At 42.6% G+C, this 23,963-nt stretch overlaps 1 protein-coding gene across 1 annotated transcript in view; it reads right to left on the reverse strand.

The window, feature by feature from the left end:
* LOC135479102 (structural maintenance of chromosomes protein 4-like) overlaps positions 1 to 23,963 on the reverse strand; it is a 43,598-nt gene that overhangs the window by 2,624 nt on the left and 17,011 nt on the right. Inside the window, exons 15-27 of the mRNA XM_064758823.1 lie at positions 23,728 to 23,859; positions 22,936 to 23,138; positions 20,135 to 20,319; positions 16,442 to 16,554; positions 15,061 to 15,183; positions 13,968 to 14,094; positions 13,522 to 13,573; positions 11,805 to 11,942; positions 10,818 to 10,962; positions 5,946 to 6,119; positions 5,105 to 5,284; positions 3,135 to 3,367; positions 1,406 to 1,589 (exon numbers count right to left, since the gene is read on the reverse strand). Coding sequence (XP_064614893.1) covers positions 1,406 to 1,589; positions 3,135 to 3,367; positions 5,105 to 5,284; positions 5,946 to 6,119; positions 10,818 to 10,962; positions 11,805 to 11,942; positions 13,522 to 13,573; positions 13,968 to 14,094; positions 15,061 to 15,183; positions 16,442 to 16,554; positions 20,135 to 20,319; positions 22,936 to 23,138; positions 23,728 to 23,859 — 1,989 coding nt within the window. The remainder of the gene's footprint in view (positions 1 to 1,405; positions 1,590 to 3,134; positions 3,368 to 5,104; positions 5,285 to 5,945; positions 6,120 to 10,817; positions 10,963 to 11,804; positions 11,943 to 13,521; positions 13,574 to 13,967; positions 14,095 to 15,060; positions 15,184 to 16,441; positions 16,555 to 20,134; positions 20,320 to 22,935; positions 23,139 to 23,727; positions 23,860 to 23,963) is intronic.

Consider the following 23,963-nt stretch of genomic DNA (forward strand, 5'->3'; position numbering starts at 1 on the left):
AAATGTGGGACAGTACATATTTGTCCCTCCCTCTTACAATCCACATCACCACACACTGTAAACCCACACATTTGTCCCTCCCTCTTACAATCCACATCAACACACACTGTAAACCCACACATTTGTAAGTCCCTCTTCACAACACTTCACCACACTCTGTAAACCCACACATTTGTCACTCCCTCTCACAACACTTCACCACACTGTAAACCCACACATTTGTCAGTCCCTCTCACAACACTTCACCACACACTGTAAACCCACACATTTGTCACTCCCTCTCACAACACTTCACCACACTGTAAACCCACACATTTGTCAGTCCCTCTCACAACACTTCACCACACACTGTAAACCCACACATTTGTCACTCCCTCTCACAACACTTCACCACACTGTAAACCCACACATTTGTCAGTCCCTCTCACAACACTTCACCACACTGTAAACCCACACATTTGTCAGTCCCTCTCACAACACTTCACCACACACTGTAAACCCACACATTTGTCACTCCCTCTCACAACACTTCACCACACACTGTAAACCCACACATTTGTCACTCCCTCTCACAACACTTCACCACACTGTAAACCCACACATTTGTCAGTCCCTCTCACAATACTTCAACACACACTGTAAACCCACACATTTGTCAGTCCCTCTCACAACACTTCACCACACACTGTAAACCCACACATTTGTCAGTCCCTCTCACAACACTTCACCATACACTGTAAACCCAAACATTTGTCCGTCCCTCTCACAACACTTCAGCACGCTCTGTAAACCCACACATTTGTCAGTCCCTCTCACAATACTTCAGCACAGTCTGTAAACCCACACATTTGTCCGTCCCTCTCACAACACTTCAGCACACTCTGTAAACCCACACATTTGTCAGTCCCTCTCACAATACTTCAGCACACATTTGTCACTCCCCTAACCACACTTCAGCAATCTCTGTACAAAGCCCACACATTTGTCCCTCCCTCTCACAACACTTCAGCACACTCTGTAAACCCACACATTTGTCCCTCCCTCTCACAACACTTCAGCACACTCTGTAAACCCACACATTTGTCAGTCCCTCTCACAACACTTCACCACACATTTGTCACTCCCTCTAACCACACTTCACCAAACTCTGTATAAAGCCCATACATTTGTCCCTCCCTCTCACAACACTTCACACACTCTGTAAACCCACACATTTGTCCCTCCCTCTCACAACACTTCACCACACATTCGTCACTCCCTCTAACCACACTTCACCAAACTCTGTGTAAAGCCCATACATTTGTCCCTCCCTCTCACAACACTTCACCACACTCTGTAAAGCTACACATTTGTCCCTCCCTCTCACCATACTCTGTATAAAGCCCACACAGGAAGACAGACTCACTTTGATGTAATTGCCTACGATGGAAACATTTCTAAAGTCCAGAGCTGCATCAATCTCATCCATGACATAGAGCGGGGTGGGTTTGTAATGGTGCAGCGCAAACACCAGAGCCAGAGAGCTCAGTGTTTTCTCCCCTCCAGAAAGATTGGAAATGTTCTTCCAAGACTTGTTCGGGGGCCGGACACTGTAGGCAAACGTCACCCAAAAGTTTAGAACATTTAGTGCTGTACAAATTTGACAATAATTCGTTATAAAGAATGGGTGAAAACAACTAAAGGGATTTTGTCTATGTATTAAAAAAAACGACAAATAAAAACCCCACACATTTAGCTTGCTGGTTGAGAGAAACAATGTTTTTGGGTGGAAACACAAAAGTCCTTTTTGTATCACACGTTAATATACTAGTGATATGCATCATCCTTTCTTTATGGACCAAAAGTTTAAATACAGGAACTGTTTATTATGGACCAAAAGTTTAAATACAGGAATAGTTTATTATGGACCAAAAGTTTAAATACAGGAACTGTTTATTATGGACCAAAAGTTTAAATACAGGAATTGTTTATTATGGACCAAAAGTTTAAATACAGGAATAGTTTATTATGGACCAAAAGTTTAAATACAGGAACTGTTTATTATGGACCAAAAGTTTAAATACAAGAACTGTTTATTATGGATCAAAAGTTTATTATGGACCAAAAGTTTAAATACAGGAACTGTTTATTATGGACCAAAAGTTTAAATACAGGAATTGTTTATTATGGACCAAAAGTTTAAATACAGAAATTATTTATTATGGACCAAAAGTTTAAATACAGGAATTGTTTATTATGGACCAAAAGTTTAAATACAGAAATTGTTTATTATGGACCAAAAGTTTAAATACAGGAATTGTTTATTATGGACCAAAAGTTTAAATACAGGAATAGTTTATTATGGACCAAAAGTTTAAATACAGGAAAAGTTTATTATGGACCAAAAGTTTAAATACAGGAAGTGTTTATTATGGACCAAAAGTTTAAATACAGAAATTGTTTATTATGGACCAAAAGTTTAAATACAGGAATAGTTTATTATGAACCAAAAGTTTAAATACAGGAATAGTTCATTATGGACTAAAAGTTTAAATACAGAAATTGTTTATTATGGACCAAAAGTTTAAACACAGAAATTGTTTATTATGAACCAAAAGTTTAAATACAGAAATTGTTTATTATGAACCAAAAGTTTAAATACAGGAACAGTTTAGTATGGACCAAAAGTTTAAATACAGGAACTGCTTATTATGGACCAAAAGTTTAAGTACAGGAATTGTTTATTATGAACCAAAAGTTTAAATACAGGAATAGTTTAGTATGGACCAAAAGTTTAACTACAGGAACTGTTTATTATGGACCAAAAGTTTAAGTACAGGAATAGTTTATTATGGACCAAAAGTTTAAATGCAGGAATAGTTATAACTAGTCTTTTTCCTTCCATTTAAGCTGATGGTAAAAGCTTGTTTGGCTTGCAATCCATCACAACAATGGCCACTGATAAAAATAATTCCCACAGAATGTCAAAATGAAGCAGGATTTGGCAGAAAGTTTGGAATGAAAATGTCATAAGTATGGTATTTCATGGGATAATTGTTATATGGACAATAATTGCCTGGTGAAATTTGTGGGACATCAAAGAAAGCCTTTCAAATACAGAGCTCACGACTAAGTACAAACTACCAGCGTGTTACCTGAATACGATGCCCTCAGAAAACGGGTCGAGGGAGTCAACCAGCTCAAGCTCGGCGTCGCCCCCGAGCGTGATCATGCGGTACATTTCTTTAAGCTTGTTAGTGATCAGGCTGAAGCCAGCCATAAACTCATCCAGTCTCTGTTTGCGCAGCTCCTCGTGGTACTGTCGCTGTTGGTTACGGAACTCTGTGATATGCTCCAGCTCAGCCACCCTCTGCAGATACACCTCCTCCTATAACAACAGCAGAAGCCCGGATTACACTTCATCCAATAGAAATTTATCTGACGGTTGTTTAGCACCATACTCAAGTATGCTTCCCATTATACTATGTCAGTCAGGTTGATCAGAGGAGCAGTGCCTTGGTTCAGCCGCGTTCCTTGTGCAAGGGCAGTGCCTGGGTTCAGCCACATTTCTTGTGCAAGGGCAGTGCCTGGGTTCAGCCACATTTCTTGTGCAAGGGCAGTGCCTGGGTTCAGCCACATTCCTTGTGCAAGGGCAGTGCCTGGGTTCAGCCACATGAGCAAGGGCAGTGCCTGGGTTCAGCCACATGAGCAAGGGCAGTGCCTGGGTTCAGCCACATGAGCAAGGGCAGTGCCTGGGTTCAGCCACATTCTTTGTGGTTATTTATTGATGAGGTCTTCATCACTGAGTGCACAAGACAATAACCACTCATTGCCACCCAGATCCTGAGAACAATGAAAGATAGAGGGCATGAAACTGCCCAGCTCGACACTGAGATTCAACCCAAGACTACAGGTGTCCTAGCAAGTCAGCCACCAAGTCACCAAGTGGAAACCTCGTCAGAATACAATGTCATCTGTGTGGTGTTGTTGTCTTTAGCCCTTTGTAACACTTTCGCTGTCAGACTACAGAGAGACACACAAGTTTATACTACACTACATTTGACAAGATTATGCATGTACTAGCAGACAGGTGTAGATGTCATTTAGAAAGTAGATTAAGTAACAGTATTATCATTATTAGGGATTACACATTACACCCTAATAACGATAATACTGTCGCTTAATCCACTTTCTAAATGACATCTATACCTGTCTGATATATTCACCTAAAGGAGCGGTGTCATTTGTAATCATCAGAGGGGTTCTGATCATGTTTTTGTGGAAGACCTGTTGGTCATGTGGTCTAGACGGTTGACATGTATTGCTGGCGATTTGGTGCCTGTCTCTGAGGTCGCTGGTTCGAATCCCGCAGTGGTCTCAGCCAATTTTCAGCACTAGAATCTGTGCTATAGTCAGAAAGTGTATGCTGTTACTTAATCCACTTTCTAAATGACATCTATACCTGTATGATATATTGACCTAAGGCAGCGGTGTCATTTGTGATCATCAGATGGGCAATGCATGTTTGCTGTTAAGTCCACCAGTCAGCTCCATGAACCCCCTATTTTTGTGGGAGACCTGTTGGTGGAGAGGTCTAGATGGTTGACATGTATTGCTGGCGATTTGGTGCCTGACTCTGAGGTCGCTGGTTCGAATCCTGCAGTGGTCTCAGCCAATTTTCAGCACTAGAATCTGTGCTATATTCAGAAAGTGTAATCCGGGATAACCAGTGAGTGAGTGCTTGGGGTTTAACGTCGTACTCAACAATTTTTCAGTCATATGACGATGAAGGCAAGTAAGCTGCCCCGACCGAGCCACTATACTGATACAGGTCAACCAGTCGTTGCACTATCCCCTTCATGCTGAACGCCAAGCGAGGAAGTTACAACTTCCTCTTTTAAAGTCTTAGGTGTGATTCGATCAAGGATTAATCCTGGATCTACCGGTCCTGCGGGATAACGATAATACTGTTAAGATTATCCTAGACTACATTTGACAAGATTATAGTAGAATACATTTGAACTCCTGAATGGTGGCCTTGCCAGATTTCATATACACCTTGACCGTATTGTAAAGTTCCGACTGCTTCATAAAACAAGCCCACTGACATACTAATCCTACCCACCTTCTTTTTGAACTCTTCAATGGCGGCCATGTTGGGTTTCATGTCTGCCAGCTGTTCCTCTGCCACCATGACCTTGTAGTCCACGTCTTTCTGATTTACTGCCTCCAGATCGTCCTCACTAAGGGTAGGTAACTCTTCACAGTCATCCTTCTCTATTTTGTGCAGGGTCAGTTTTCCTAGCTGAAACAATGACAAGAAAACATTTGGTCTCATGCTGCAACGTGTGTGGCAAGGATATTACTGCCAGCAGTGCTGTCCTAATAACCAGGAACAGTAAATTTGCTGCAGGCACAGGAGCTCCTGATCAGGAACAAGACGAACAACATTTCCACCAATCAGGACAACAACAATGCCGTCCTTCCATGCAACTGCACATCCCTGTAGCAAATAAGACAACACAGCTTTTCAAACCAACAGCACATTTTATTGACTTCTTTCAGAGAATTTGTCATGCCGGATGAGGTGGGACAAGTGAGTGCTGAATGTACAGGCACTACCACGGAGGACACGTCTTTTCTCCGCATTTATTTGTGTCTGTCTGTCAACTTGACACACAAAAAAGTTATGCATGCATTTGGATGAAATTTAATATTCCTAATATTCAGGACCAATTCACTAAATATTTGTGGTGAACCAGAACTCAATTTTTGAAATTTATTTTTATAAATGACAGAAATGTAGATTGTTGTCAGTAGTGGGGAGGCAAGAGTCCCCAGGATCAAGTCTCAGACTGTCAAACTTAGTCTTAACTTCAAAATAGTTTTCTAAAAGCTAAAATTGTGATTACCTCTGAAACAAGCACATGCTTCCATCATTTTTTTATCAGAAGAGATTTAGTTACCTCTTTTTTCCAGTGTTTAATATTTGCCTGACTCTCCTTCACTTTGGCTTCCCTCTTCTCAAGTTCATGTTTAACATTGACATTGTCTTTCTGCAGAGCTGTCTCCTCTTCTTCCACCTTGGTTATCTCCCCTTTTATTTCTTCTAGCGTTTTCTCAATCACTTTGATCTGTTCCTGAAAGTAGAGCAAAGTTTGTTAAATGTGTTCAGCTCAACATACCTACCCTTCTTAAGGTATGCAAATACTATGCATGCCTGCAGTCTGATCCCATTATGTGAAACATGGCATTACTGATGCTATGACACCGCTATTGGGCTCTATGAATGTGACATTACTGATGCCATGACACTGCTATTGGCCAATATGAATGTGACATTACTGATGCTACATATATGACACCGCTATTGGGCTCTATGAATGTGACATTACTGATGCCATGACACTGCTATTGGCCAATACGAATGTGACATTACTGATGCTATGACACTGCTATTGGGCTATATGAATGTGACATTACTGATGCTACATGTATGACACTGCTATTGGGCAATATGAATGTGACATTACTGATGCTATGACACTATTGTTGGGCTATATGAATGTGACATTACTGATGCTACATGTATGACACTGCTATTGGGCAATATGAATGTGACATTACTGATGCTATGACACTATTGTTGGGCTATATGAATGTGACATTACTGATGCTACATATATGACACTGCTATTGGCCAATATGAATGTGACATTACTGATGCTATGACACTGCTATTGGGCAATATGAATGTGACATTACTGATGCTATGACACTATTGTTGGGCTATATGAATGTGACATTACTGATGCTACATGTATGACACTGCTACTGGGCTATATGAATGTGACATTACTGATGCTATGACACTATTGTTGGGCTATATGAATGTGACATTACTGATGCTACATATATGACACTGCTATTGGCCAATATGAATGTGACATTACTGATGCTATGACACTATTGTTGGGCTATATGAATGTGACATTACTGATGCTATGACACTGCTATTGGCCAATATGAATGTGACATTACTGATGCTACATATATGACACTGCTATTGGGCAATATGAATGTGACATTACTGATGCTATGACACTATTGTTGGGCTATATGAATGTGACATTACTGATGCTGCATGTATGACACTGCTACTGGGCTATATGAATGTGACATTACTGATGCTACATGTATGACACTGCTATTGGCCAATATGAATGTGACATTACTGATGCTATGACACTGCTACTGGGCTATATGAATGTGACATTACTGATGCCATGACACTGCTATTGGCCAATATGAATGTGACATTACTGATGCTACATGTATGACACTGCTATTGGGCTATATGAATATGACATTACTGATGCTGCATGTATGACACTGCTATTGGGCTATATGAATGTGACATCACTGATGCTACATGTATGACACTGCTATTGGGCTATATGAATGTGACATTACTGATGCTATGACACTATTGTTGGGCTATATGAATGTGACATTACTGATGCTACATGTATGACACTGCTACTGGGCTATATGAATGTGACATTACTGATGCTATGACACTGCTATTGGGCTATATGAATGTGACATTACTGATGCTATGACACTGCTATTGGCCAATATGAATGTGACATTACTGATGCTACGACACTGCTACTGGGCTATATGAATGTGACATTACTGATGCTACATGTATGACACTGCTATTGGGCTATATGAATATGACATTACTGATGCTGCATGTATGACACTGCTATTGGGCTATATGAATGTGACATTACTGATGCTATGACACTATTGTTGGGCTATATGAATGTGACATTACTGATGCTACATGTATGACACTGCTACTGGGCTATATGAATGTGACATTACTGATGCCATGACACTGCTATTGGGCTATATGAATGTGACATCACTGATGCTACATGTATGACACTGCTATTGGGCTATATGAATGTGACATTACTGATGCTACATGTATGACACTGCTATTAGGCTACATGAATGTGACATTACTGATGCTGCATGTATGACACTGCTACTGGGCTATATGAATGTGACATTACTGATGCTACATGTATGACACTGCTATTAGGCTACATGAATGTGACATCACTGATGCTACATGTATGACACTGCTATTGGGCTATATGAATGTGACATTACTGATACTACATGTATGACACTGCTATTAGGCTACATGAATGTGACATTACTGATGCTACATGTATGATGCTGCTACTGGGCTATATGAATGTGACATTACTGATGCTACATGTATGACACTGCTATTGGGCTATATGAATGTGACATTACTGATGCTACATGTATGACACTGCTACTGGGCTATAGCAGACTGTTGTATGTCTTTTATATGTAAACGTAAAGGATCCATGAAACCACAATCAAACAAAATAACACCACCAAATATTTAAGAAATCCCAGTATAAATACAATTTGTAGCTTATGTATTACTCATCAACGGGAATAAATCAGAAAATGTTTGATCGTGCCTTTATGCAGGGCTATGGACATAAGCCCAAAGTGTTTGGCACCTGACCTTTCATGACGTTTCTAAGACAAAATTTGCATTGTGTAGCTCAGCCAAGCTGTCTGATAACTCTCTAAGACTTTGGTAGTGTCCATATCCCCACACCACTAGTACTTGACCTCTCCATGATCTCACCTGAGCTGTCTGATAACTCTCTAAGGCTTTGGTAGTGTCCATATCCCCACACCACTAGTACTTGACCTCTCCATGATCTCACCTGGGCTGTCTGATAACTCTCTAAGACTTTGGTAGTGTCCATATCCCCACACCACTAGTACTTGACCTCTGCATGATCTCACCTGGGCTGTCTGATAACTCTCTAAGACTTTGGTAGTGTCCATATCCCCACACCACTAGTCCTTGACCTCTCCATGATCTCACCTGAGCTGTCTGATAACTCTCTAAGACTTTGGTAGTGTCCATATCCCCACACCACTAGTACTTGACCTCTCCATGATCTCACCTGAGCTGTCTGATAACTCTCTAAGACTTTGGAAGTGTCCATATCCCCACACCACTAGTGCTTGACCTCTCCATGATCTCACCTGAGCTGTCTGATAACTCTCTAAGACTTTGGTAGTGTCCATATCCCCACACCACTAGTACTTGACCTCTCCATGATCTCACCTGGGCTGTCTGATAACTCTCTAAGACTTTGGTAGTGTCCATAACCCCACACCACTAGTACTTGACCTCTCCATGATCTCACCTGAGCTGTCTGATAACTCTCTAAGACTTTGGTAGTGTCCATATCCCACACCACTAGTACTTGACCTCTCCATGATCTCACCTGAGCTGTCTGATAACTCTCTAAGACTTTGGTAGTGTCCATATCCTCACACCACTAGTACTTGACCTCTCCAGGATCTCACCTGGGCTGTCTGATAACTCTCTAAGACTTTGGTAGTGTCCATATCCCCACACCACTAGTGCTTGACCTCTCCATGATCTCACCTGAGCTGTCTGATAACTCTCTAAGACTTTGGTAGTGTCCATATCCCCACACCACTAGTACTTGACCTCTCCATGATCTCACCTGAGCTGTCTGATAACTCTCTAAGACTTTGGTAGTGTCCATATCCCCACACCACTAGTGCTTGACCTCTCCATGATCTCACCTGAGCTGTCTGATAACTCTCTAAGACTTTGGTAGTGTCCATATCCTCACACCACTAGTACTTGACCTCTCCATGATCTCACCTGAGCTGTCTGATAACTCTCTAAGACTTTGGTAGTGTCCATATCCCCACACCACTAGTACTTGACCTCTCCATGATCTCACCTGGGCTGTCTGATAACTCTCTAAGACTTTGGTAGTGTCCATATCCCCACACCACTAGTCCTTGACCTCTCCATGATCTCACCTGAGCTGTCTGATAACTCTCTAAGACTTTGGTAGTGTCCATATCCCCACACCACTAGTACTTGACCTCTCCATGATCTCACCTGAGCTGTCTGATAACTCTCTAAGACTTTGGTAGTGTCCATATCCTCAAACCACTAGTACTTGACCTCTCCATGATCTCACCTGAGCTGTCTGATAACTCTCTAAGACTTTGGTAGTGTCCATATCCCCACACCACTAGTACTTGACCTCTCCATGATCTCACCTGAGCTGTCTGATAACTCTCTAAGACTTTGGTAGTGTCCATATCCCCACACCACTAGTACTTGACCTCTGCATGATCTCACCTGGGCTGTCTGATAACTCTCTAAGACTTTGGTAGTCTCCATATCCCCACACCACTAGTACTTGACCTCTCCATGATCTCACCTGAGCTGTCTGATAACTCTCTAAGACTTTGGTAGTGTCCATATCCCCACACCACTAGTGCTTGACCTCTCCATGATCTCACCTGAGCTGTCTGATAACTCTCTAAGACTTTGGTAGTGTCCATATCCCCACACCACTAGTACTTGACCTCTCCATGATCTCACCTGGGCTGTCTGATAACTCTCTAAGACTTTGGAAGTGTCCATATCCCCACACCACTAGTACTTGACCTCTCCATGATCTCACCTGAGCTGTCTGATAACTCTCTAAGACTTTGGAAGTGTCCATATCCCCACACCACTAGTACTTGACCTCTCCATGATCTCACCTGAGCTGTCTGATAACTCCTTAAGACTTTGTTAGTGTCCATATCCCCACACCACTAGTACTTGACCTCTCCAGGATCTCACCTGAGCTGTCTGATAACTCTCTAAGACTTTGGAAGTGTCCATATCCCCACACCACTAGTACTTGACCTCTGCATGATCTCACCTGGGCTGTCTGATAACTCTCTAAGACTTTGGTAGCATCCACCTCCAGCTGTTTGAAGTGATTCTCCAGAGTGACCAGCTTCTCCTGATTCTCCTGGATGTCATCCTCTAAGGACTTCATCTTGGTCTCCGCTTTCTTAAGGTTCCTTGTACAAACATTTGCAGTTTAAAACATTGTGACTTCAGGGATATCTATAAAGTTTTCATATTCAGCTATATATGTGTATACTTTAATTTACATATTGAACTGTTGCCGATGGCCTAACAAGAATTTCACACTTATATGATGGCCGTTTGACTGATGGAGAACACCCGCACTTGAGGTAAATCCCAGATATTTAGCAAGTTACCGCAGAACTTTCCCCACATGTGATGTCAACTGATTATCACCAAGGCGACAAGAATAGTTTATAGATCGGGGAAATGTACAAATTCCTGGTGGAGGGCACGGTTCAAACCTGCACCTTGTGTGTCCCAGCGAACGGAAGGCAAGCACCTGTGGAACTGGCACACATCCCAGTTTTTCTAGTTGTAGCCGAATATGGTCAAGTGCTTACTAGGGTTATCAAGAATACAGTGTAATACTCTAGAGTCTTGAGTCTACTCTGGAGTCTTGGTCTTTGTCTCTGCTTTTTCTAGTTTCTTAGCATCATCAGTCTGAGTGCTCAAACACGAAACGAAAACAATAAATCTATAATATTTCCAAAGTATGTGTACATGTAGTTGCTTTATTCTGTGTAAAATTGTCCTTTTAAGGCTTTACCAGGCTATTTATGTAGCAATATATTGTCTTTTATTGTCTTCAGGTGGATCAGAACTCCTTATGCTGAATATTCTTGTACGAATGTCCACGCCTTTATGCTAGATCAGCCCCTGGCTCATGGAATTCATGATTATCTTGTCCTGATTTTCAGCAAACAGCAACAGCCAACACAGCATTTTTTCACTTTCAACCTTTTGATTTCACTAAGACAGCAAGTTGTCTCACCTCTCTGCAGTTTTAATGCCCACTTTAAGCTTGGTGATTTGTCCCGTAGTCTCATCAATCTGCGCTGTGATCGCGTCAACTCGCGACTGAGCAGCACTCATTTTGGACCCGCCAATCTCCATTATCTGGTTGTGAAGTCTGGCAGAGGAGAAAACAAGAAATATGAGAATGGCAGATCCCCTTCAGTTAAGTTGCTATGAAAAATAAAAATAAATCCAAGAAACAAAAACAATTACTGTTGGAAAAGAAGAACTAGAAAAGTTTGCTTATGGACACAGTCTCAAAATTTGATTTCACCTATTTAATGGAGATTGTACCTCATAGCTTGAAAACTTTTTCTCGAGAAACACATGTTCTAATGGATCACATTACAACAATATGAGTGACGACTGGAAAGGGAAACGTGGATCTGACTAGTTACAAGTGTGTGGAGGATTTGACTTGTTACAAGTGTGTGGAGGATTTGACTAGTAACAAATGTGTGGAGTATTTGACTTTTTACAAATGTCTGGAGGATTTGACTAGTTAAAGGTGGTAGAGGATTTGACTTGTTACAAGGGTGTGGAGGATTTGACTAGTAACAAGTGTATGGAGTATTTGACTTCTTACAAATGTGTGGAGGATTTGACTTGTTACAAGTGGTGGAGGAATTGACTGTTACAAATGTGTGGAGGATTTGACTGGTTACAAGTTTGTGGAGGATTTGACTAGTAACAAGTGTGTGGAGTATTTGACTTCTTACAAATGTCTGGAGGATTTGACTAGTTACAAGTGGTGAAGGATTTGACTTGTTACAAGACTGTGGAGGATTTGACTTGTTACAAGAGTGTGGAGGATTTGACTAGTAACAAGTGTGTGGAGTATTTGACTTCTTACAAATGTCTGGAGGATTTGACTAGCTACAAGTGGTGGAGGATTTGACTGTTATAAATGTGTGGAGAATTTGACTGGTTACAAGTGTGGAGGATTTGACTGTTACACATGTGTGGAGGATTTGACTGGTTACAAGTGTGAGGAGGTTTGACTGGTTACAAGTGTGTGGAGGATTTGACTGGTTACAAGTGTGTGGAGGATTTGACTGGTTACAAGTGTGTGGACTGTTACAAATGTGTGGAGGATTTGACTGGTTACAAGTGTGTGGAGGATTTGACTGGTTACAAGTGTGTGGAGGATCTGACTGGTTACAAGTGTGTGGAGGATTTGACTGGTTACAAGTGTGTGGAGGATTTGACTGTTACAAATGTTTGGAGGATTTGACTGGTTACAACTGTGGAGGATTTGACTTGTTACAAGTGTGTGGAGCATTTGACTGGTTACAAGTGTGTGGAGGATTTGACTGGTTACAAATGTGTGGAGCACTTACTGTATTATACTGCTACCTTTTCGTCACTACTCCCAAAACAGCTGCAATTTCTGTAATCTTTCTTTTACTTCTTTGATCAAATGTGTATGGTAACAATATTACTTATTATGTTTAATAAAACACCTACATCCCTGCGTTTTTGATAAATCAAATTTGTGTTTACAATGCAATATACATCGTCACAAAATTGCTACAAATGATAGACGAACAACAGTACAGTGTAGTGACAGCATGTTTTCCCGTCACTACTTATTAAATCTAAGAAATTCCAGTCCTTCAATGCCTTCCTTTTCTATGACATTTCCAGTTCTCCATACCCATGGTAATGCTGAATGAGAGTCTTTTGAAGCTTACTTTTGAACCACAGCTTCCACTTTGGAGGCAACAGCTGTAGCCTTGTCATAATCTGAAATGAAAAAATCAAATAAATACATGTACAAAAATAAACATAAACAATAACAAACCATAAAACAAGAATTGCAAAGTCCACAATATTTTAACTGTTTACACTAGGTCTGGATTGTCAGGCCTGGACCTTTATCGAGATCACTTTTAATCCTCATGCCAGGATCTTCATTAAGATCACTTTCAATCCTCATGTCTGGACAAGATCATTTTGATCCTTATTTATGTACATGTACCTAGATCTTCATCATCAAACGATCTCGTCTGTCTAAATGGCGCGTACATTGCTCTTCTTTGTTATTATTATTATTATCCCCACATAAGCTGTTAGTGTAAAACAGGATGTATTTCTTGGTAGAGATACATGTATGCTTTAGGGATAAACTTTAACTCGCCTTTCTTATAGTTGTTGACCTTGGTCTGCATGTCCTTTAGGGTTTTCTCGTCAGGGGCCGCAGCCTTGACCTTGGCCTCCTGCTCCTGGATCTGACCTTTCAGCTGAACTTCATCTTCAGTCATCGCCTACACAAATATATTTATTTAATACCAAATTGACATACTCTTTATTTTTTCATGTTGTAACTTAGAATTGGTAGCGAGGTTACCAAAGAGCTCGTCTGTGAGAGACAAATGAATGAAAAAACTCGATGCATAAAGAACACAAATCGTGAAAAACCCACGACCATCCGCAGGTTTCTGACAGTCTTACGACTGGAGAGGAAGCCAGCATGAGCTGGACTTGAACTCACAGCGACCGCATTGGTGAGAGACTCCTGGGTCATTATGCTGTGGTAGCACGCTAACCAACTAAACCATGGAGGCCCCAAAATACATAAATACATACATGTAGTTATTTATCACAACACTAGATCATGGATAGTCCAGGAAAAAAAAAATACTTATGTTGTATAGAACCATACTCAAGACTTTCTCAAATGTATGTTGTACAGAACCATACTAAAGACTTTCTCAAATGTATGTTGTATAGAACCACACTCAAGACTTTCTCAAATGTATGTTGTACAGAACCATACTAAAGACTTTCTCAAATGTATGTTGTACAGAACCATACTCAAGACTTTCTCAAATGTATGTTGTATAGAACCATACTCAAGACTTTCTCAAATGTATGTTGTACAGAACCATACTAAAGACTTTCTCAAATGTATGTTGTACAGAACCATACTCAAGACTTTCTCAAATGTATGTTGTACAGAACCATACTAAAGACTTTCTCAAATGTATGTTGTACAGAACCATACTCAAGACTTTCTCAAATGTATGTTGTATAGAACCATACTCAAGACTTTCTCAAATGTATGTTGTACAGAACCATACTAAAGACTTTCTCAAAGGTATGTTGTATAGAACCATACTCAAGACTTTCTCAAATGTATGATGAGAGTCAGCTTTAAGAGTGGATTTCCAGAAACTCCCTCTGGAGCTTCCATGCCTCAGGCCATACAGCATGAATTCTACAGGACTCACAGCTATCTCCATCTTGTGTTTTGCCAGCGTGTGTTTCATCTGCGTCACTGACTTCTCCACACTATGAACAGTCTCCTCTAACTTGTTCTTATTGTCTCGCACCTGCTGTGCCTCCATCATCAACTAAAACACGGAGAAATATTTGTTATAACAGACAAGAGAATATACTGTTAGCTCCAGATGGTAAGTTCATGTAAATTCTGTTTTGTCGGCATTTATTACACAGTCCATCAAATTTACGGACAAAATTCTTCAAGAATGTGGATAAAATATTGTTTACAAGTTGGCCTTCAGTGAACGATCGATCCATTAAATGTAGGTCAGGAGCGGGCGCAGGATTGTTGTCCTGGAATTTCCTAAACTATTCTTTATCACGGTGAGTGTATCCCTTCTTCCATAGAAGAGAATTCGTCCATTTAAAGGTGGTACAAGTTTGTGCTCTTAGAGTGCATTCTAGCAGGAATAGAAATACAGTAAGACCTGAGAGTCAAAAGGTCATCAGAATTGGAAATCAATTTCACATGCCCATCATTGAAGAAATGAATAGTGCCCAAATTAGGTCTAACATTACAGGTTCTTTCAGATATCTAATTTCTAAAGCACAGTATTATCTTTGTTCAAAGGATTACACAAGACTTTTGTGTTCTGATGTACAGTTTTAAGCAGTGCGTGTGGTGGTCAAGGTCTCGTGATGGTCAGGAACCACAATCATCTGTTTATATACACTTTGAACACTCTGAAACTGACCACAAGAATTGTAACATTAGCGATTGGGCATAGCATACTATGCCTAGATCTACATACATGTTTACAGCTGGTCAAACGACAGGTTCTATATTCTGCATACATGTTTACAGCTGGTCAAACGACAAGTTCTATGTACTGCATACATGTTTACAGCTGGTCGAAGGACAAGTTCTATGTACTGCATACATGTTTACAGCTGGTCGAAGGACAAGTTCTATGTACTGCATACATGTTTACAGCTGGTCGAAGGACAAGTTCTATGTACTGCATGCATGTTTACAGCTGGTCGAAGGACAAGTTCTATGTACTGCATACATGTTTACAGCTGGTCGAAGGACAAGTTCTATGTACTGCATACATGTTTACAGCTGGTCGAAGGACAAGTTCTACGTACTGCATACATGTTTACAGCTGGTCGAAGGACAAGTTCTACATACTGCATACATGTTTACAGCTGGTCGAAGGACGTTCTATGTACTGCATACATGTTTACAGCTGGTCGAAGGACAAGTTCTATGTACTGCATACATGTACATCGTGAACTGTCAAAAGAATTTGACTGGCCCACTGGACTTTCTTATCCCAAGGCCTGCCTGCCTGGCCAACATTTCTCTATCCCTAAAATAAGTCTGACCTTTTCCAGGTTGGTTTCCATGACCTTGACCTGTGTAGGGTTGAACTCTTGTGACACAGCTGATGATCCCATGCGACCTTTGCTGACACTTTTCCCACCACCGCTCATTGTGCCTGAAGAACAAACAACTTCCTATAACTGCTGCAGAAGGGCATCAACGTAACTCTCTTTCATTGGCTAATTACCATGTACCAGGCTAGGCCAGCAGAAAAAATATGGAAACATCAGATTCTGTCTTTTAAATTTAACATTTCTTTCAACATTGTTAACATTAGATGTATACTCTAACTTTGAAGAACATATGAAATGTCATTTGTCTTCATCATTCTATATGCCATAGAAATGAGACTAATGCATTTCTTTTACCTCGGAGATAAATAGTGAAATATTTTGAAATGTAAGGCAGGCTCTATCAAGAAAATCCAGGGTCTAATGATGTCAAATTTTTGGTTTTCTTTCACATTCTTTGACACACAGTCTTTATTTGTGTGTTTTTTGGACATTCACATAATATGTGTCACTTCCCCAAGATAATATTCTTATTTCAACCGAAAACTCTGGAGTAAAGAATTCATGTTCATTTTACTGACGAACACTTCATTTCTACTGATGGTCGTCAACTTGATGGGTGAAGGAAACTGAGTTGACCCATAATATTAGCCTGCTTGGCCAGTGAGGGAGAGATGGGATGGGTGAAGGAATCTGAGTGGACAAACAACATTAGTCTGCTTGGCCAATGAGGGAGAGACAGGAGGGGTGGAGGAAACTGAGTGGCCCCACAATATTAGTCTGCTTGGCCAGTGAGGGAGAGATGGGAGGGGTGGAGGAAACTAAGTGGACCCACAACATTAGTCTGCTTGGCCAGTGAGTGAGAGACAGGAGAGGTGGAGGAAACTGAGTGGACCCATAATATTAGTCTGCTTGGCCAGTGAGGGAGAGATGGGAGGGGTGGAGGAAACTAAGTGGACCCACAACATTAGTCTCCTTGACCAATGAGGGAGAGACAGGAGGGGTGGAGGAAACTGAGTGGACCAACAATATTAGTCTGCTTGGCCAGTGAGGGAGAGATGGGAGGGGTGGAGGAATCTGAGTTGACCCACAATATTAGTCTGCTTGGCCAATGAGGGAGAGACAGGAGGGGTGGAGGAAACTGAGTGGACCCATAATATTAGTCTGCTTGGCCAGTGAGGGAGAGACGGGAGGGGTGGAGGAAACTGAGTGGACCCACAACATTAGTCTGCTTGGCCAGTGAGTGAAAGACAGGAGGGGTGGAGGAAACTGAGTGGACCCACAACAATAGTCTGCTTGGCCAGTGAGTGAGAGACAGGAGGGGTGGAGGAAACTGAGTTGACCCATAATATTAGTCTGCTTGGCCACTGAGGGAGAAACGGGATGGGTGGAAGAAACTGAGTGGACCCACAATATTAGTCTGCTTGGCCAGTAAAGGAGAAACGGGAGGGGTGGAGGAAACTGAGTGGACCCATAATATTAGTCTGCTTGGCCAACATGGGACAGACGGGATGGGTGGAAGAAACTGAGTGGACCCATATTATTAGTCTGCTTGGCCAGTGAGGGAGAAACGGGAGGGGTGGAGGAAACTGAGTGGACCGACAATATTAGTCTGCTTGGCCAACATGGGAGAGATGGGATGGGTGGAAGAAACTGAGTGGACCGACAATATTAGTCTGTTTGGCCAGTGAGGGAGAGACGGGAGGGGTGGAGGAAACTGAGTAGACCCACAATATTAGTCTGCTCGGCCAGTGAGGGAGAGACGGGAGGGGTGGAGGAAACTGAGTGGACCCATAATATTAGTCTGCTTGGGCAGTGAGGGAGAGACGGGAGGGGTGGAGGAAACTGAGTGGACCCACAACATTAGTCTGCTTGGCCAGTGAGTGAGAGACAGGAGGGGTGGAGGAAACTGAGTTGACCCATAATATTAGTCTGCTTGGCCATTGAGGGAGAAACGGGATGGGTGGAAGAAACTGAGTGGACCCATAATATTAGTCTGCTTGGCCAACATGGGAGAGACGGGATGGGTGGAAGAAACTGAGTGGACCCATATTATTAGTCTGCTTGGCCAGTGAGGGAGAGACGGGAGGGGTGGAGGAAACTGAGTGGACCCACAATATTAGTCGGCTTGGCCAGTCTGGGAGAGATGGGATGGGTGGAGGAATCTGAGTGGACCGACAATATTAGTCTGCTTGGCCAGTGAGGGAGAGATGGGATGGGTGGAGGAAACTGAGTGGACCCATAATATTAGTCGGCTTGGCCAGTCAGGGAGAGATGGGAGGGGTGGAGGAAACTAAGTGGACCCACATTAGTCTGCTTGGCCAGTGAGGGAGAGATGGGAAGGGCGGATGAAACTGAGTGGACCCACAATATTAGTCGGCTTGGCCAGTGAGGGAGAGATGGGATGGGTGGAGGAAACTGAGTGGACCCATAATATTAGTCGGCTTGGCCAGTGAGGGAGAGATGGGAGGGGTGGAGGAAACTGAGTGGACCCATAATATTAGTCTGCTTGGCCACCATGGGAAAGATGGGATGGGTGGAGGAAACTGAGTGGACCCATAACATTAGTCTGCTTAGCCAGTGAGGGAGAGATGGGAGGGGTGGAGGAAACTGAGTGGACCAACAATATTAGTCTGCTTGGCCAGTGAGGGAGAAACGGGAGGGGTGAAGGAAACTGAGTGGACCCATAATATTAGTCTGCTTGGCCAACATGGGAGAGACGGGATGGGTGGAAGAAACTGAGTGGACCCATATTATTAGTCTGCTTGGCCAGTGAGGGAGAAACGGGAGGGGTGGAGGAAATTGAGTGGACCCATAATATTAGTCGGCTTGGCCAGTCTGGGAGAGATGGGAGGTGCGGAGGAAACTGAGTGGACCCACAACATTAGTCTGCTTGGCCAGTGAGGGAGAGACAGGAGGGGTGGAGGAAACTGAGTGGACCGACAATATTAGTCGGCTTGGCCAGTCTGGGGGAGATGGGATGGGTGGAGGAAACTGAGTGGACCCACAATATTAGTCTGCTTGGTCAGTGAGGGAGAGACAGGAGGGGTGGAGGAAACTGAGTGGACCGACAATATTAGTCGGCTTGGCCAGTCTGGGAGAGATGGGATGGGTGGAGGAATCTGAGTTGACCCACAATATTAGTCTGCTTGGCCAGTGAGGGAGAGATGAGAGGGGTGGAGGAAACTGAGTGGACCCATAATATTAGTCTGCTTGGCCAGTGAGGGAGAGATGGGATGGGTGGAGGAAACTGAGTGGACCCACAATATTAGTCTGCTTGGCCAGTGAGGGAGAGACGGGAGGGGTGGAGGAACCTGAGTGGACCCATAATATTAGTCTGCTTGGCCAACATAGGAGAGATGGGATGGATGGAGGAAACTGAGTGGACCCATAACATTAGTCTGCTTGCCAGTCAGGGAGAGATGGGAGGGGTGGAGGAAACTGAGTGGACCCACAATATTAGTCTGCTTGGCCAGTGAGGGAGAAACGGGAGGGGTGGAGGAAACTGAGTGGACCCACAATATTAGTCTGCTTGGCCAGTGAGGGAGAGAATTGAGGTTTCTACACCTTCACGTTATGACTGGATTGAAACTAATCTCTAAACTCCAACTTAAAACGAGTGTTATTTGCCATCTTGGATTTCCTTGTTTGTACGAAGTGTGGGTTTTTATAATATACTCTTACCAGAGGTGTCAATCAGCTGTCCATGAAGGGTGACAACCCTGAAGCGAGTTTTCCCGTAAGCAATTCTTGTAGCTTGTTCAAGGTCATTGGCAACAAGAGTGTCACGAAGAGCAAAGTAAAACGCCATTCGGATGTTTTCGTCTCTAACCTTCACAAGGTCAAACAGTCGTGGCACACCTTCAGGCCTGTTCAAATGACGTGAAAGACTTGAGCCTCAATTGTCCTCATATTCACGATGGAAAAAGACTCGTCTTAAAATCCCTCAATTTATGTACTCATTTTTCACATTGTACTCAAACATATTTGAGTTACACTAAATGGCCCGTTTCAAAAATGGTATTTTAATAATTAGGTTAGCCCTTAACTACCATGACAACATAGGTTATGCTGACAAAAAGCATATTTTATAGCTAAACCTTATTTTTTAAGATCAAGAAAAGAACCATTAATGTGTGTGATTCTCACGAATTCACTGACCTAGACTGTGATCACAGAACTTCTACCATACAAACACAGTGTACTACACAATACGAAGACAGTGTACCAGACACCACAAACACACAGTGTACCAGACACCACAAATACACTGCTTACGTAACACCACAAAGACAGTATACTACACACCACAAACACACAGTGTACCAGACACCACAAACACACAGCGTACCACACACCACAAACACACAGTGTACCACACACCACAAACACACAGTATACCACATGCCACAAACACACAGTGTACCACACACCAAAAATACACCACAAACACACAGTGTACAATACACCACAAACACAGTATACCACACACCACAAACACACAGTGTACAATACACCACAAACACAGTATACCACACACCACAAACACACAGTATACCACACACCACAAGCACACTGTGTACCACACACCACAAACATACAGTGTACCACACATCACAAACACACAGTGTACCATACACCACAAACACAGTGTACCACACACCACAAACACACAGTATACCACACACCACAAATACACCAAAACACACAGCGTACCACACACCACAAACACACAGTATACCACAAACCACAAAACAGACAGTGTACCACACACCACCATCACACTGTATACCACAAACCACAAACACACAGTATACCACACACCACAAACACACAGTATACCACACACCACAAACACACAGTGTACCACACACCACAAACACACAGCGTATCAGACACCAGAAACACACAGTATATCACAAACCACAAACACACAGTGTACCACACACCACCATCACACAGTATACCACACACCACAAACACACAGTATACCACACACCACAAACACACAGCCTACCACACACCACAAACACACTGCGTACTAGACACCACAAACACACTGCATGCCTAACACCACAAACACATCGCGTACCACACACCACAAATACACCGTGTACCACACACCACAAACACACTGCGTACCACAACACAAACAGACTGTGTACCTAACACCACAAACACATCGCGTACCACACACCACAAACACACAGTGTACCACACACCACAAACACACAGTATACCACACACCACAAACACAGTGTACCACACACCACAAACACACAGTATACCACACACCACCATCACACTGTATACCATACACCACAAACACAGTGTACCACACACCACAAACACACTGCGTACCACGCACCACAAACACACAGTATACCACACACCACAAACACACAGCGTACCAGACTCCACAAACACACAGTATACCACAAACACACAGTGTGCCACACACCACAAATACACCAGAAACACACAGTATACCACACACCACAAACACACAGCGTACCACACACCACAAACACACTGTGTACCACACACCACAAACACACCAAGCACCACACCACAAACACACTGTGTACCACACACCACAAACACAGTGTACAATACGCCACAAACACAGTATACCACACACCACAAACACACAGTATACTACACACCACAAACACACAGTGTACAATACACCACAAACACATAGTATACCACACACCACAAACACACGGTGTACCACACACCACAAACACAGTGTACAATACACCACAAACACAGTGTACCACACACCACAAACACACAGTGTACAATACACCACAAACACACAGTATACCACACACCACAAACACATTGTACCACACACCATAAACACAGTGTACCACACACCTCACACACACAGCGTACAACACACCACAAACAGTGTACCACACACATACAGTATACCACACACACAGTGTAACACACACCACAAATACAGTGTACCACATCACAAACACACAGTGTACCACACACCACAAACACACAGCATACAACACACCACAGACACACAGCGTACAACACACCACAAACACACAGCGTACCAGACACACACCTTACCACACACCATGAAGACACAGCGTACAACACACCACAAACACACAGTATACCACACACCACAAACACACCGCGTACCACACACCACAAACAGCCCAGATCTAACATACACCACAAACACATAGAGTACCACACACCACAAACACATAGCGTACCACACACCACAAACACATAGCGTACCACACACCACAAACACACAGCATACCACAAACACAGCATACCACACACACACAGCGTACTAGACACACAGCGTACCAGACACACAGCGTACCACGCACACAGCATACCATACACCACAAACACACAGCGTACCACACACACAGAGTACCGCACACCACAAACACACAGTGTACCAGACACCACAAACAGCTCAGATCTAACATACACAGACATACGTTTGTATTTTTCGTTTTGCATGCTCTTTCCACTTCTGCATCTTGTCCAGGCCGATGAATGTTGCTGAGCCAACGTTGTTTTTCTTGAGGAACTCGACACATTTCTGGGCAGTATCGATCGTATCCACGACGATGTTGTCAAGCGAACCACAAGCTGTCGATATGGCAACATCATACTTCTCATCAATTCCACCAAGGTCACCCTGCAAACAAAGAAAATGCTAGATTTGCAAACTAATTTCATTCATTATTATTCAGTGATACTTATTTGATTGGAGTTTGATGCCATACTGAAGAATATTTCATTGATGCGATGGCATAATGGGAAGGAAACTGCATAGAGCTGGGGGGGGGGGGGGGGACCCTTGACCAACCATAGGTTGCTGGAAGACCTGCACACGTACGATAAGACAGGAAGCCAACATGAGTTGAAAGCATCCAAGAAACAGAAAGTGAATTCAAAGAATTTATATCTCATTTAAAATATCTCACGCCAAACCAACGCAGGCAGCAAGATGGCTTTGACTTGCCTAGGAATACACAAGGCCACCTGCACACAAACTTAAATTTGGACAAAAATGCTGATAATTTTTGGCACTGAGACCAAAGCATGACAGAGGAACAAACCACAGATCAGAACTAATATTCTCTGCTGCATTTTTGCGGAAGCAATGAATAATAGATGTAACAGATGATCATACATGTAACAGATGATAACAGATGTAACAGATGATAATACCACTAAGGTGTTCAAGTGAGACTTGAAATGCCACCTAGAATCGTGAACATTACCAGTCTCCCGCTGACACCCGCCAGTTTCCCGCTGCGTTTTTCCACCATCAAAGCTTCCAGCACTTTCCCGCGGCTCTTGGACGCTTCCATGGAGGATTTTGCTGTTTCCACTTTGACTCGCAAATCTTTGAGCTAAAATTGGCAAGAGGAAAATGTTCAGTCCTATCAGAACGACAAGGTTTATGAGAAATGCCAACAGGTGACTAATGTATGCATCTGGGAACTTCTTTCACATA

This window comes from Liolophura sinensis, chromosome 12 (assembly GCF_032854445.1).
Source record: "Liolophura sinensis isolate JHLJ2023 chromosome 12, CUHK_Ljap_v2, whole genome shotgun sequence".
NCBI classification, from domain to species: domain Eukaryota; kingdom Metazoa; phylum Mollusca; class Polyplacophora; order Chitonida; family Chitonidae; genus Liolophura; species Liolophura sinensis.